Here is an 11,819-nt window from a genome sequence, read left to right on the forward strand (position 1 = left end):
CTGAAGCGCCGGGGCCGTTTGTCCCCGTGTCCGTTTGTCCGTTGCCCACTCGCCCCCGCGCCGAGCCCCACGCTCCCCGGGGCAGCCCCTGAGCCTGTCCAAACACGGGAACTTGGCCGTGTTCAGCCAAGACCCAGAGTCTGCACTCCCGCACAGCGGCACAGGAATCCCCTCGGTCCCTGCTGTGCATTGTCCCTGCTGAGGGTCAAACACTATCGGAGCGCATTCCCTGAATGCTGAATTTGTACGTGACACAGGCACTGCACTTACCTCTCCAGCATTGCTTTCCAAAGAAAACCAGGGGAAGGCAAACTGGGTGTAGCTCAAGGTATTTGACAGTGTCTACAACTTGCCAAGTCATGGATCTTCGAGGTGAGATCCATTTGGAATTAATGGGAAGGAGAAGTAGTGCAAGATGGAAAAGGGGAGCATAAAAATAAATCGAGTAAAACATCTCAGATGGTTTCTTTCTGTTTTCTTTGAATTTCTTAAAAGCTCTTTCAGTTTTCCCATCATCTGCTCCTCAGTCCTCTTTGCTCTTTCCAAGAATCTTTCCTGGAGAACAAGGTGCAGCTTCTGTCACAAGATGTGCCACCAACTGCAGCTCCTCTTGGCTTTCCACACTGTGCGTGCAGCACGACTCTTGCAGCAAAGCAGGACAAATATTTGAAGAACTTGACAGCTTCTTCTTTCTTTTCCTTGTGGGCTGGGCAGTTGTGCCATTGGTGAGGTTTTCAATGTTACTGTTCTACCTTAAGAAAACATGATGGGCTACCAGGAATTATTAGGGAATGCAAACCTGACTGAATGCAGAGAAAGAATCTCCAGAGCCTGCAGCCAGAAATGGAGAGCTGTGGGATAATCATTCCAAGATGCCTGTGGACATACGGAAAGTGAGCTAGAAGATGAAAATGGGCTGACAGAGGGAGTTTGTCTCAGTGTTCAGTTCAGATGCTTCTACATCTCATGCATTGATATGAATCAAGAGTACAGTCAGTTCATGAAAAGTACCAGAACATGCTGGACCTGTCAGGAGATGACTGGAAGAATTTGAAAAGGAGAAATGCATGGAATGACTTTGCGAACTTTGTCTCTAAGAAGGGTCATTTTTTTCCTAATAATTTCTGATCAATTCCCTCTGCTTTTGTGCTTCCTAACAAGTCCATTTTCATCCCAGATTGCCCATGAAATGGCAGCCTTGAGCTTGTGGAAGTGCCTGAAAGATGCCCTGTTCCTCTGCAGGGACCCTGAGGCTGAAGCAGGAGCCTGAGCCCTCTCTGGGGAAGCCTCCTCCGAGCTGGAATTTGTGCCGTGCTGGGAGAGGAGGAGGAGGGGGAGAGCGCTGGCGCTGTGTGGCAGGAGCAGGAGGTTTGGGCCGCAGGACATTCCGTCTGCGCCGCTGCCCCGCAATGGGCGGCCGTGCCCGGGGCTCTGGGCCTGGCCCCGCGTGCGCTGAGCTCCCGACACTGCGGGAGCTCCCCGGGCTGGGCTCAGCTTCCCGCTGGGACTGGGCAGCAGGCTGGGCTCCAGCTGGGATCAGCAGCAGCTGGAAATACCTCTGCGCATCTCCACTTGCTGCTGCTGCTGCTCAGAAGGAGAAACAATGAAGTGAGTCGAGAAGTTCTGGTTTCTCTTTCTCCTGGTGGATTTTTTCATTTGATTTGACACTTGAGAGGCAATTTCTGTGATTTCATTTCAGCAGCAGCAGCAACAGGGCCGTGTTTGAGCACTGCAAATGTGGTCTGTGTGGCTTTAATTCTCCTTGACTTAGTGCTCAGGGACTTTAGAGGATTTCAAGATCTGCTAATCATGATGCCTGTGACCAAAAGCCTGAGTTCACCTATTGCCGGCCGGGGGTCTATGTACAAAATCACAAACAGGACGGGACTGCTGAGGAATGTGTCTTGAGGTGTTTATTTTCCATCATCAGTCTCATTACATGGTTATGACAATGGGAAGATGCCGGCAGTTTGTCTCCTCGGCAGCAGACAAAGAACTCAATGTTACAACTTACTTTAAAAGTTTTTTGACCAATCACGCAAAGCAAAAGCATATTGACAGTAGTTCTATCCAACCATTATAAGCACACGTACCTTTGGTTAAAACAATGCCTGATTATTTCGAATACAATACCTGCTTGTGAGCCACAATGCTCAGAGCTCATTTATTAAGCTCAGTACTTCCTAATATCAGGCTAGATATACTTTTCTGCAGCTTAGGGAGTTTTTCTAGCCAAGCCTTAGTACACAAACTATTGTTCTATTTGTCCTTACTTTCCCACTTCTTATTTAACTTTTCTGCTGCCGTATCTCATGGTTACAGCTCAGCTCTAATCACAGTTCTGCTGTCTCTGAAGCCTGCCTTTTTCAGCTTTCCCAAAACCCTCTGATTTTAAGAATTCCCACATTCACCATCACGAAAAAAGCACTCTGGGTAGCACTGATCAAAAAAGGCAATTGCAGTTTTACAGATAAATTTCAGGTGGCAAGAGCAGCCATGATCTCCAATTGCCAAGGCAAAGGCAGCAGCAGCCTCCTGCTGTCACCTCAGGGTGAGTAAAGCAGTGCTGAAAACAGCGCTGGAACCCGATCCTTTCTTTCTCTGCGGGCTGGGTCAGGGCAGCACAGGCGGGCCCTGCGCAGTCAGGGCTGTGTGTGGGTGATTGCTGCTCTACTCCAGAACTGAGCTGGAAAAAGCCCTCGGGAGCCGAGGCAGGAGCAGGCGGGAAGGGGCCGGCGCTGCTGCTGCTCCTGGCCGGGAGCCCCGGCTGGGCCGGGCCGGCGCCCCCTGCGCTGCGGCTGCTGCTGCTGCCAGAGCCGGGCGGGACTCGGGGACAGGGAACGGACACGGGGGGACAGCAAAGGCCTGGCGGCTGCAGGGATGGTGGCGCTCGGGCCAGCGCCAGCACAGAGCTTCAGCCCGCAATGAACCCCGAGGGAAACGCTGGGGAAAGGCTCCATTTCAGCCTTTCTTCACTCGTGGCTGTGAGGGGACTGAAATAAAAGGAGAACAAGCAGGGCCCGACCCCTTCTCCTTTGGGAGGAGCCCCAGGCCTGGGGCTGAGAGGGGCCGTGAGGGGCTGTGAGGGGCTGAGAGGGGCCGTGAGGGGGAGAAGGGTCTCTGAGAGGCTGTGGGAGGCCTGGCACCTCATGGAACCAAGGGTTGGTTATGACACTGCAGAACCAAGGTGATTCCTGCTGACAGTTCAGAACCTCATGGAACCAAGGGGCAATTCTGGACAGCAGGGCCATGGAACCAAGGAGTCCATTGGGACATTACAGAACCTCATGGAATCAAGGTGTCCATCTCACTCTACTGAACCTCATGGAACAAAGGGTCCCTTGTGACACTGTGGAGCCAAGGACACTGCTGTTGGCTGTACGAAAGCTCATGGAACCAAAAGTCCATTGTGACATTCTGGGGCCTCGTGGAACCATGGAGACCATTATGACACTTCAGGACTCACGGGAACCAAGGGGCCATTTAACCTAAGGGTCATTGTAGCACGGCGGGGCCTCATGGAATCAAGGGGATCTTAGTGGGGCTCCGTGAGACCACCGAGAGATTCTGACTCTGTGGAACCAAGGAGACCATTGTGACACTACAGGGTGTGGTGGAACTAAGAACTCGTGTGACAGGGAGGAGCCCAATGGAATCAAGGGGCCATTCCCTATTTCAGGGTTTCATGGAGCCAAGGTGTCCTTGTGACACTGTGGGTCATCATGGAGTCCTGGAGACCATTCTGGCACTTTGAGGCCTTGTTGAATCAAGGAGCTCTGCAGGGCCTTGAGGAACCAAGGAGCTCTTTGTGACACTGCAGGGACTCATGGAAGCAATGAGACCATTCTGGCACTCTGAGTCCCCATGGCACCAAGGGGCCATTGTGACACTATGGGTCCCCATGGAAGCAAGGGGCCAGTGTGACACTATGGGTCCCCATGGCACCAAGGGGCCAGTGTGACACAGCCATGCCTGTGGAACCAAGGGTCCATTGTGATTTTGGGGAGCTCAATAGAACCAAGGGGCCATTGTGGCACTCTGCACAGTTCCATGGAACCAAGGAAACCATTTTGGCACAGCATGGCCTCATGGAAGCAAGGGGCCATTGTGCCACTGCAGAGCCAAGGAGACCACTGTGGTATCGCTGGGCCTTCTGGAAACAAAGTTCTGCTGCAGGGCCCCCAGGATCCAAGAACATGGAACAAGTCTTGCTGGCTTAGCCTGACTGGTCCGGCTGACCTTGGCATGTGGAGGGTTGCTATTCATCCGGCCCTGAAGCCATGGAGCTCCATGTTTTCCTTCCTCTGGGAAAGAACTCTCCTTCTCCTCCAGGGGTTCAGGGCTGAAATTGGGATTCTACCTCCATATTTGATTATATCAAAGGATTTTTCCTATATGAAATCTGCCAGAACAGACAGCTCTAGATGGTCTTGGCATCTGGGGGGGCAACCTCTCATCTGCCGTCAAAACACTGGGGGGGCTGTGCTTTTCTTTCCATGGAAAGAAACATCTCTCATGTGCAGGCATCCATAGCCAAAACTGGGAATCTGCCTCCAAAATTCCTTATATCCAAGAGAGCTCCCAGATAAAAGCTGCCAGGACTGTCTAGGTTCCCTTGGATTCCTGAAGACCAGCTCTCATCTGCCTGTGAAACACTGGGGCTCTGCCCTTTCCTTCCTGTGCAGAAGAGCTGTCATTCTGCTCCAGGCACCCATGGCTATAGAAATACACTGCTACATATGGCTGAAATGGAATTGCACCTCCAAAACTCCCCAAATATCCAAGGGTTGCTTTCAGACAAAAGCTGCAAGGACAGACAGGTCTGGCTTACCTTGGCCTCCAGTGCCTGCCTCTCATCTGCCTTCAAAACCCTGGGGCTCTGTGGTTTCCTTCCTGTAGAAAAGAACCGTCCTTCTTGTCCAGGCGCCCATGTCCTCAAGCACATGAGCACTGTATAGGGACAGAGGAGCTCTGTGCTCAGTGGGGTGCAGACTGAGGACAGAAGGGGAGAGCCCTGGGAGGGACTGAAGGGTGGATTCAGAGATGGTGGATCCTTTTGACATCGTAGAGTACAGCCAGAGAAAGAAAGAGTTAATGCAAAGGGCAGCTTGGGAGGCCCAGACTGGGAAAAAAGAGCAAGGAATTTCCCTGCCAGGGCAGGGCTGAGGTGCAACACATCCCTCAGAAGGAGCCTGGGTCAGCCCAAGGCTTTGTGTGGGCAGGCAGAGGCAGGCAGGAGGCAGAGCTGTCAGCAAAGGAAGGGGCCAGCCAGGTGGGGCAGCCGGGGGATGAGCACAGCCTGCAGGGACAGAGGCGCAGGGCAGGGACACCGTAGCACAGCCTGGGCTGCACAGGGCACAGGCATGGGCAGCAGCTGCCAGGCCCTGACAGAGCCACCTTGGGCAGCACTTTGGCCATGGCTGCTGGGCCTGGGCCTGAGCCAGGAGCAGGAGACAAGTGACCCTTGCAGGCCTGGGGCCTCATGGCCTCCTTGTCCCTGCTCAGCAGCCTGGCAGGGGCCGCCCCATGCTCCTGCCCTTGGCACTGCACATCCCCACATGCCAGTGCCCATCCCGGGAAGAGCCCTGAGCAAGGAGGGAGGGACAGGATCTGCCTGGCCAGGGGTTGGGGCTCAGGCCTTGGCCCTTTGCATTCCTGAAACACATCCAGCTTTGCTCAGCACCAGAGACACCTTTGCCTTGTTTGTCCCCAGCTGTCATCACTGCCTCCAGTGTTCTGCTCTAACTGGAACCTGGGGACGCTTTCTCAATTGTGTCCCTCAGTGGGACCCATTAAATCTTCAAGAAACTTTGGAGATTGATTGTGACTTTGAATTCTTGAGATATTTCTTCTACTCCCTCTCAGGGAGTGATGTTCAGGGCCTGAGCACCCAACCCACAAGAGAAGTCCTTGTGCTGTGTCTGTTCTGCTGAGCTGGGCTGGGCTCCTGGAACAGAAGGAACTCCTGGCAATCAAGAAGATCTTCAAAATAACACATCCTCAGGAGCAGCTCCTCTCCCAACCCAGCAGGGCTGAGGGCACTGTCTGCGGCCACCCTGGGCACAGCACAGAGACAGAGATATTTTCAATCAGTCAGGGCTGTGAAGATGCTGAGAAGTGACTGGGGGAGAATCACTGCCAGCCCTTGGCACAGGAACCTCTGACTGCAGGACAAGGCAGCTGCAGCTCCTGGAGCCATCTCCTAAAGCTGGAACATCCCAATGCCTCCAGACGCTGTGAGTACATTCTCTGATTGTCTCTTGTGCAGAGCAGCCAGGGGTGCCCAGGGCTGTCCTGCAGAGCAGGGTCCTGCAGCCCAGGGCACTTTGCTGGGGCAGGGACTCTGCTGCCTGCCAGGGACAGCTCTCAGCCAGCCCTGGCAGCTGCTCCAAGCACTGTGGGACCAGATCTGGGTGGGAGGAGACAGCTGGTAAGGCTTGGAAGAGTTTCTGTTGTGTGGTGAGGATGCTGCATTGTTAAGGGATGCTCCCAGCATGACACTGATCTCCAGGGTATTTCCTGGTAGATTAAATGATAAGCACAGCAAGGCAGGGTCTGCATAAAACAAAAAAATCCTGCTTTATTAATCCATTTCTCTGGGATGCCTGGATAGAAAAATGCACTTAGATATTCCTGACTCACTTTCGACAGAGAAAAATTATTTAAAAAAAAAAAAAATTCTCTGAGATCTGAATATACCAGGCAGTGCCAGAAATCAGCACAGGGTTCCTTAGGGCAGCATCAGCATCGCTTTTCCAGTCCTTTTCAGGATTGCTCTGACATTCCCATCAGAGCCTGCAGAGCCAGAGCTGCCCTTGGGCAGTGCCAGAGCTGGGAGGGGTCTGCAGGGCAGAGCTGAGCCCCCAGGGCTGAGCTGCGCTCAGGCAGCACTGACATGGCCCAGTCCTGGGCACAGGGAGCAGCTGCTGGCAGGGACAGCTCCAGGTAGCAGAGCCCTGGGCAGGCAGTGGAGGGAAAGTGCCCCCAGGCTGTGCTGGGATATTTGAAATTCTCCACAAACTGAAGTATTGCATGATTACTTATTCTACAGACCCCCATGCCAAGACAGAGCAAATGTCCAACAGCAGCTCCATCAGCCACTTCCTCCTGCTGGCACTGGCAGACACGCGGCAGCTGCAGCTCCTGCACTTCTGCCTCTTGCTGGGCATCTCCCTGGCTGCCCTCCTGGGCAACGGCCTCATCATCAGCGCCGTAGCCTGCGGCCACCACCTGCACACGCCCATGTTCTTCTTCCTGCTCAACCTGGCCCTCAGCGACTTGGGCTCCATCTGCACCACTGTGCCCAAAGCCATGCACAATTCCCTCTGGGACACCAGGACCATCTCCTACTCAGGATGTGCTGCACAGGTGTTTCTGTTTGTCCTTTTCTATTCAGCAGAAATTTCCCTGCTGACCATCATGTGCTACGACCGCTACGTGTCCATCTGCAAACCCCTGCACTACGGGACCCTCCTGGGCAGCAGAGCTTGTGCCCACATGGCAGCAGCTGCCTGGGCCAGTGCCTTTCTCAATGCTCTGCTGCACACAGCCAATACATTTCCCCTGCCCCTGTGCCACGGCAATGCCCTGGGCCAGTTCTTCTGTGAAATCCCATACATCCTCAAGCTCTCCATCTCACACTCCCAGCTCAGGGAACTTGGATTTCTTGCTATTGGTTCCTGTTTAGCATTTGGTTCTTTTGTGTTCATTGTTTTCTCCTATGTGCAGATCTTTAGGACTGTGCTGAGGATCCCCTCTGAGCAGGGATGGCACAAAGCCTTTTCCACCTGCCTCCCTCACCTGGCTGTGGTCTCCCTGTTCCTCAGCACTGTCATTTTTGCCTACCTGAAGCCCCCCTCCATCTCCTCCCCATCCCTGGATCTGGCAGTGTCAGTTCTGTACTCGGTGGTGCCTCCAGCCCTGAACCCCCTCATCTACAGCCTGAGGAACCAGGAGGTCAGGAATAGCCTGAAGAAAATGATATCAATTGGTTTTCAGAAGCAATAAACTCTCATTCTTCTGCATATCTCTTATGATGTTACTCTTTAATTCTCACTCTGTGTCCTGTATTTTTTGCCGTTTACATAGGCGTTAAACTTTTGTGAATTTGTTCACAGAACAATGTTTGACTCCAGTATTTTTATTTTAATATTTATCTTTCTTTTTGCACCCAGATACTGGAAAACCAGCATATGTATACTACATATATGCTAACACAAAATAAAGAACTCTGTATTGCCATGTGTGCCTGACATCTTTCCTCCCTGATTTCTAGAGCTGCAGGGTCCGTGCCTCTGGGCAGAGCTGGAGGAGAAAAAGGAACCCCAGTGTTCCTCACTTCCAGGGAGCCCCAGGGCTTCTCCTCCATAGCCTCCCCTGCCTTCACTGCCACACTCCCCTTCAGAACCCCTGTGCTGGTTTAGGGCCTCAGGGCTCTGCCAGCTCAGTCCCTGTCATGCTGTGTGCCTGTCAAGGGAATGCAGGCAGGGACAGGTTGTGGGCACTGCTGGGACAGAGCTGGGCTCTGCAGCAGCATTTCCATCATGCAAGGGCATCTCCCCAGTGCAGGGCCTGAAAGCTTCAATCTCCTTCCCAGTTACTCTCAGGGATGTGCCCAGCACAGTGGCCTGGAGAGGAAACCAGCAGTGACCAGCAGAAGTGTGGCAGTGATCAGGGTGGGGGCTGTCCCAGCAGTGCAAAGCCAGCACTGCTACAGCAGTGGCCTCTCACCCCAGGTCACAGAGGTTCTTCTTCTCTCCATGGAGGGACATCAAGTGCCCGGGTCAGGAGTCTGTGTCTGCAGTGCACGGACACTCCACAGCCCTGAACATCCTGTGTGTGTGAGGGGACATAAACCCAGTGAGCACAAACTCCTTCAGCTGCTCCTGGACTTTCCAGAGAGTAACATCCCCTGGGAACCCCTGAGTGCAGGGCTGGGACGAGCTCCTGAGCACAGAGCTCCCTGTGTCCATCCCTCTGGCCGTGGGGCACCTCAGGCAGGGCAGAGCAGGGCAGGGTGACACCCGCAGGGCTGAGGTCCCTGCCAGGCTCTGGCAGTGGCAGCAGAGCCCAGGGAGCCCCTGCCCGTGCTGCAATGAACTCTGTGTGTGTGTGCAAGGGAAGGACTCGTGTCCCTGGGCAGCCCTGGGGCTGGGAGGAGGGCATGAGCCCAGCTCAGGGGTGGGCACCTGGCAGAGCCCTGACGTTTCTGGCTGTGTCCATAAGAGAAAAGTTGGGCAGGGTGACTGTGGTTAAACCCCTCTGGCCATCAAGTGACAACCAGGTGTCTCTGTCACTGTCCCTCCTTCATCAGAAGACAGGAGAAAATAAGGTGAAAACATTGGGGGTCATCATAAAGAGAGATTAATACTGGAGGGACCAAAAAGCAAAGGCCAAATGCAGAAGCAAGGAAAACCATGGGAAAACAAGAGTTCAGCACCTGTAGTGGTTGCTTTGGAAGACAAATGTATTAATACAGAAAATCCAGAGACCTTCTTGTCCCCCTCATTTCCTTGCTGATCTGGACATCACATGGAATGGAAGAGCCCTTGGGTCAGTCCAGCCAAGCTGTCCCATCCCTGCGCCCCCAGGAACACCTGCCCACCCCCAGCCCACTGGGGGAGCAGGTTGCAGAAAAGCCTCATGTGGGGCGAGCCCTGCTCAGGGACAGCCAAAGCCTTGGGCTGGGACCAGCCCTGCTGCAGCCACAAGAGCCAAGCACAGCAGGACAGGGGTGCTCTGGGCAAAGGGAACTCCATCCCAGCCACACCCAGGCCAAGGGGGCTCAGGGGGCTCTTCCCACCTCTGCTATTCCACAATTGAATGAATCTTTTCCTTGGAGAGCTCTTTGAAGAGACAATTGCCAGAGAGGCAGAAGCAGAGCTATAAAATGCTCCAGTACAAACACAGCAGCTCCTGTGAGGAATGAACCCTCCCAGGGCAGTGCTGTGGCAGGAGCAGCACCCAGAAGGAGGGGGATGAGCTCAGTGCATGTATGTGTGTCCCCAGACACAGAGGGTGAGGGTGGGCAGAGGTCAGGGCAGGGCTGGCAGTGGCAGGGCAGAGCCTGGAGCAGTGAGATCGGAGTGTGCAGCCTGCAGGGACACAGCAGCAGCTGTGGGACAGCGCAGGACAAGCTGTGCTGGACATGGCCAAGGGCCCTGGCGGGGCTTGCAGTGCCCAGGAGAAGCCACATCTTGGTGCCCTGGGCACAGCAGGGTCTGTGCCACCAAGGGCTGGGAGGAGACACCTTGTCCTGAGGCACTGGGGCCTCCTGGCACAGCCCCAGCCAGGCTGGGCACTGTCAGCCCCTTGTCCTGCCCTCAGCATCCCCCCTGCCCTACATCCCAGTGGCCTCAGGGATCTGCTGGAAGGAGTCCCTGGGGAGCCTTGCTCAGGAATGGCCCTGGGGGCTCCTGAATGCTCCCAGGGACTTTGGGTTTTGCTTTTGCCGGGGAGTCTCTGAGAGGTTTGTGCAATCGTGGCCTCCGGTTCTCTTCTCTAAAGAGTCCAGAAAGAGCCTGTGTTGGTGATGGACCTCACTGGACTGACACTGAAACTGCATGAAAAACAGAAACTCCAACAACACCTTACAGAATTTAGGCATTACTTTATTCTTGCCAGGATGTCATTGCGGCCATCACATGCAACAGAAATTATTCCATCCACACGTGTCCGGATTCCACAGTGAAAATCATTCCATCACACATTGTTCTTTACTACGCTTCTCACATATTTATACAGAAAAAACCCAAAGAAATTAATGTTCTTTGCTCTTAAATTATCCAATTCTTAGTATTCCATCTGCTATTGCTGATTGATCCGTTCGCCTTTGATGTCAATTAAGTCCTCATTCTTTGATTCCCTTCTCAATCTTTTCCCAGACCAGGTGTCTCTGCACACTGGGGGTGATGTTCATTAATGTTCATTTACCTCCTGTTCATCTTCTGGCCACTCCCAATCTGTAGATGTTAAGCTCATCAGGCCTCACCCAGCCTTGGTGAGCAGAGTCTTTTGAAGAGAAACTTCAATTCCCCTCTACCTGGGCAAACAAACCCCTGACTGAAGTTACGTTAAAAGAAACCAGAAGTTGTATCGTTTCTGATAATTCCATTAGGTTCCATAGTGTCACAGTGCTCTCCTTGGCTCCATGAAGCCACGCAGTGTCACATTGAACCTGGGTTCCACCAAGCCCTGTGGTGTCACCCTTGACCCTTGGTTCCATGAGGCCACACAGTGTCACCGTGGCTCCTTGGTTCCATGAGGCCCCACAGTGTCACCGTGGCTCCTTGGTTCCATGCGGCCCCACAGTGTCACCATGGCTCCTTGGTTCCATGAGGCCCCACAGTGTCACCGTGGCTCCTTGGTTCCATGAGGCCCCACAGTGTCACTGTGGCTCCTTGGTTCCAGTGGTCCCACAGTGTCACCATGGCCCCTTGGTTCCATGAGGCCCCACAGTGTCACTGTGGCTCCTTGGTTCCATGAGGCCCCACAGTGCCACCCTTGCCCCTTGGTTCCATGTGGCCCCACAGTGTCACTGTGGCTCCTTGGTTCCATGAGGCCCCACAGTGTCACAATGGCTCCTTGGTTCCATGAGGCCCCACAGTGTCACCCTTGCCCCTTGGTTCCATGAGGCCCCACAGTGTCACAATGGCTCCTTGGTTCCAGTGGCCCCACAGTGTCACCATGGCTCCTTGGTTCCATGAGGCCCCACAGTGTCACCGTGGCTCCTTGGTTCCAGTGGCCCCACAGTGTCACCGTGGCTCCTTGGTTCCATGAGGCCCCACAGTGCCACCCTTGCCCCTTGGTTCCATGTGGGC

The 11,819-nt window shown here is 53.9% G+C and overlaps 1 protein-coding gene across 1 annotated transcript; it reads left to right on the forward strand.

The window, feature by feature from the left end:
• The first annotated feature begins 7,059 nt into the window (after positions 1-7,059).
• LOC132335050 (olfactory receptor 14J1-like) lies at positions 7,060-8,164 on the forward strand. Its single transcript, XM_059861171.1, has one exon. It carries the CDS (start codon positions 7,075-7,077, stop codon positions 8,005-8,007), a length of 933 nt encoding a protein of 310 aa, XP_059717154.1. The 5' UTR covers positions 7,060-7,074; the 3' UTR covers positions 8,008-8,164.
• The last annotated feature ends 3,655 nt before the right edge of the window (positions 8,165-11,819 follow it).

The sequence above is a fragment of the Haemorhous mexicanus genome, chromosome 16 (genome assembly GCF_027477595.1).
Source record: "Haemorhous mexicanus isolate bHaeMex1 chromosome 16, bHaeMex1.pri, whole genome shotgun sequence".
Classification (NCBI taxonomy): Eukaryota; Metazoa; Chordata; class Aves; order Passeriformes; family Fringillidae; genus Haemorhous; species Haemorhous mexicanus.

What these genes read in the sequence shown, in the direction of transcription:
- LOC132335050 (XM_059861171.1), top strand. Translation starts at nt 7,075, where the DNA reads ATGTCCAACAGCAGCTCCATCAGCCACTTCCTCCTGCTGGCACTGGCA.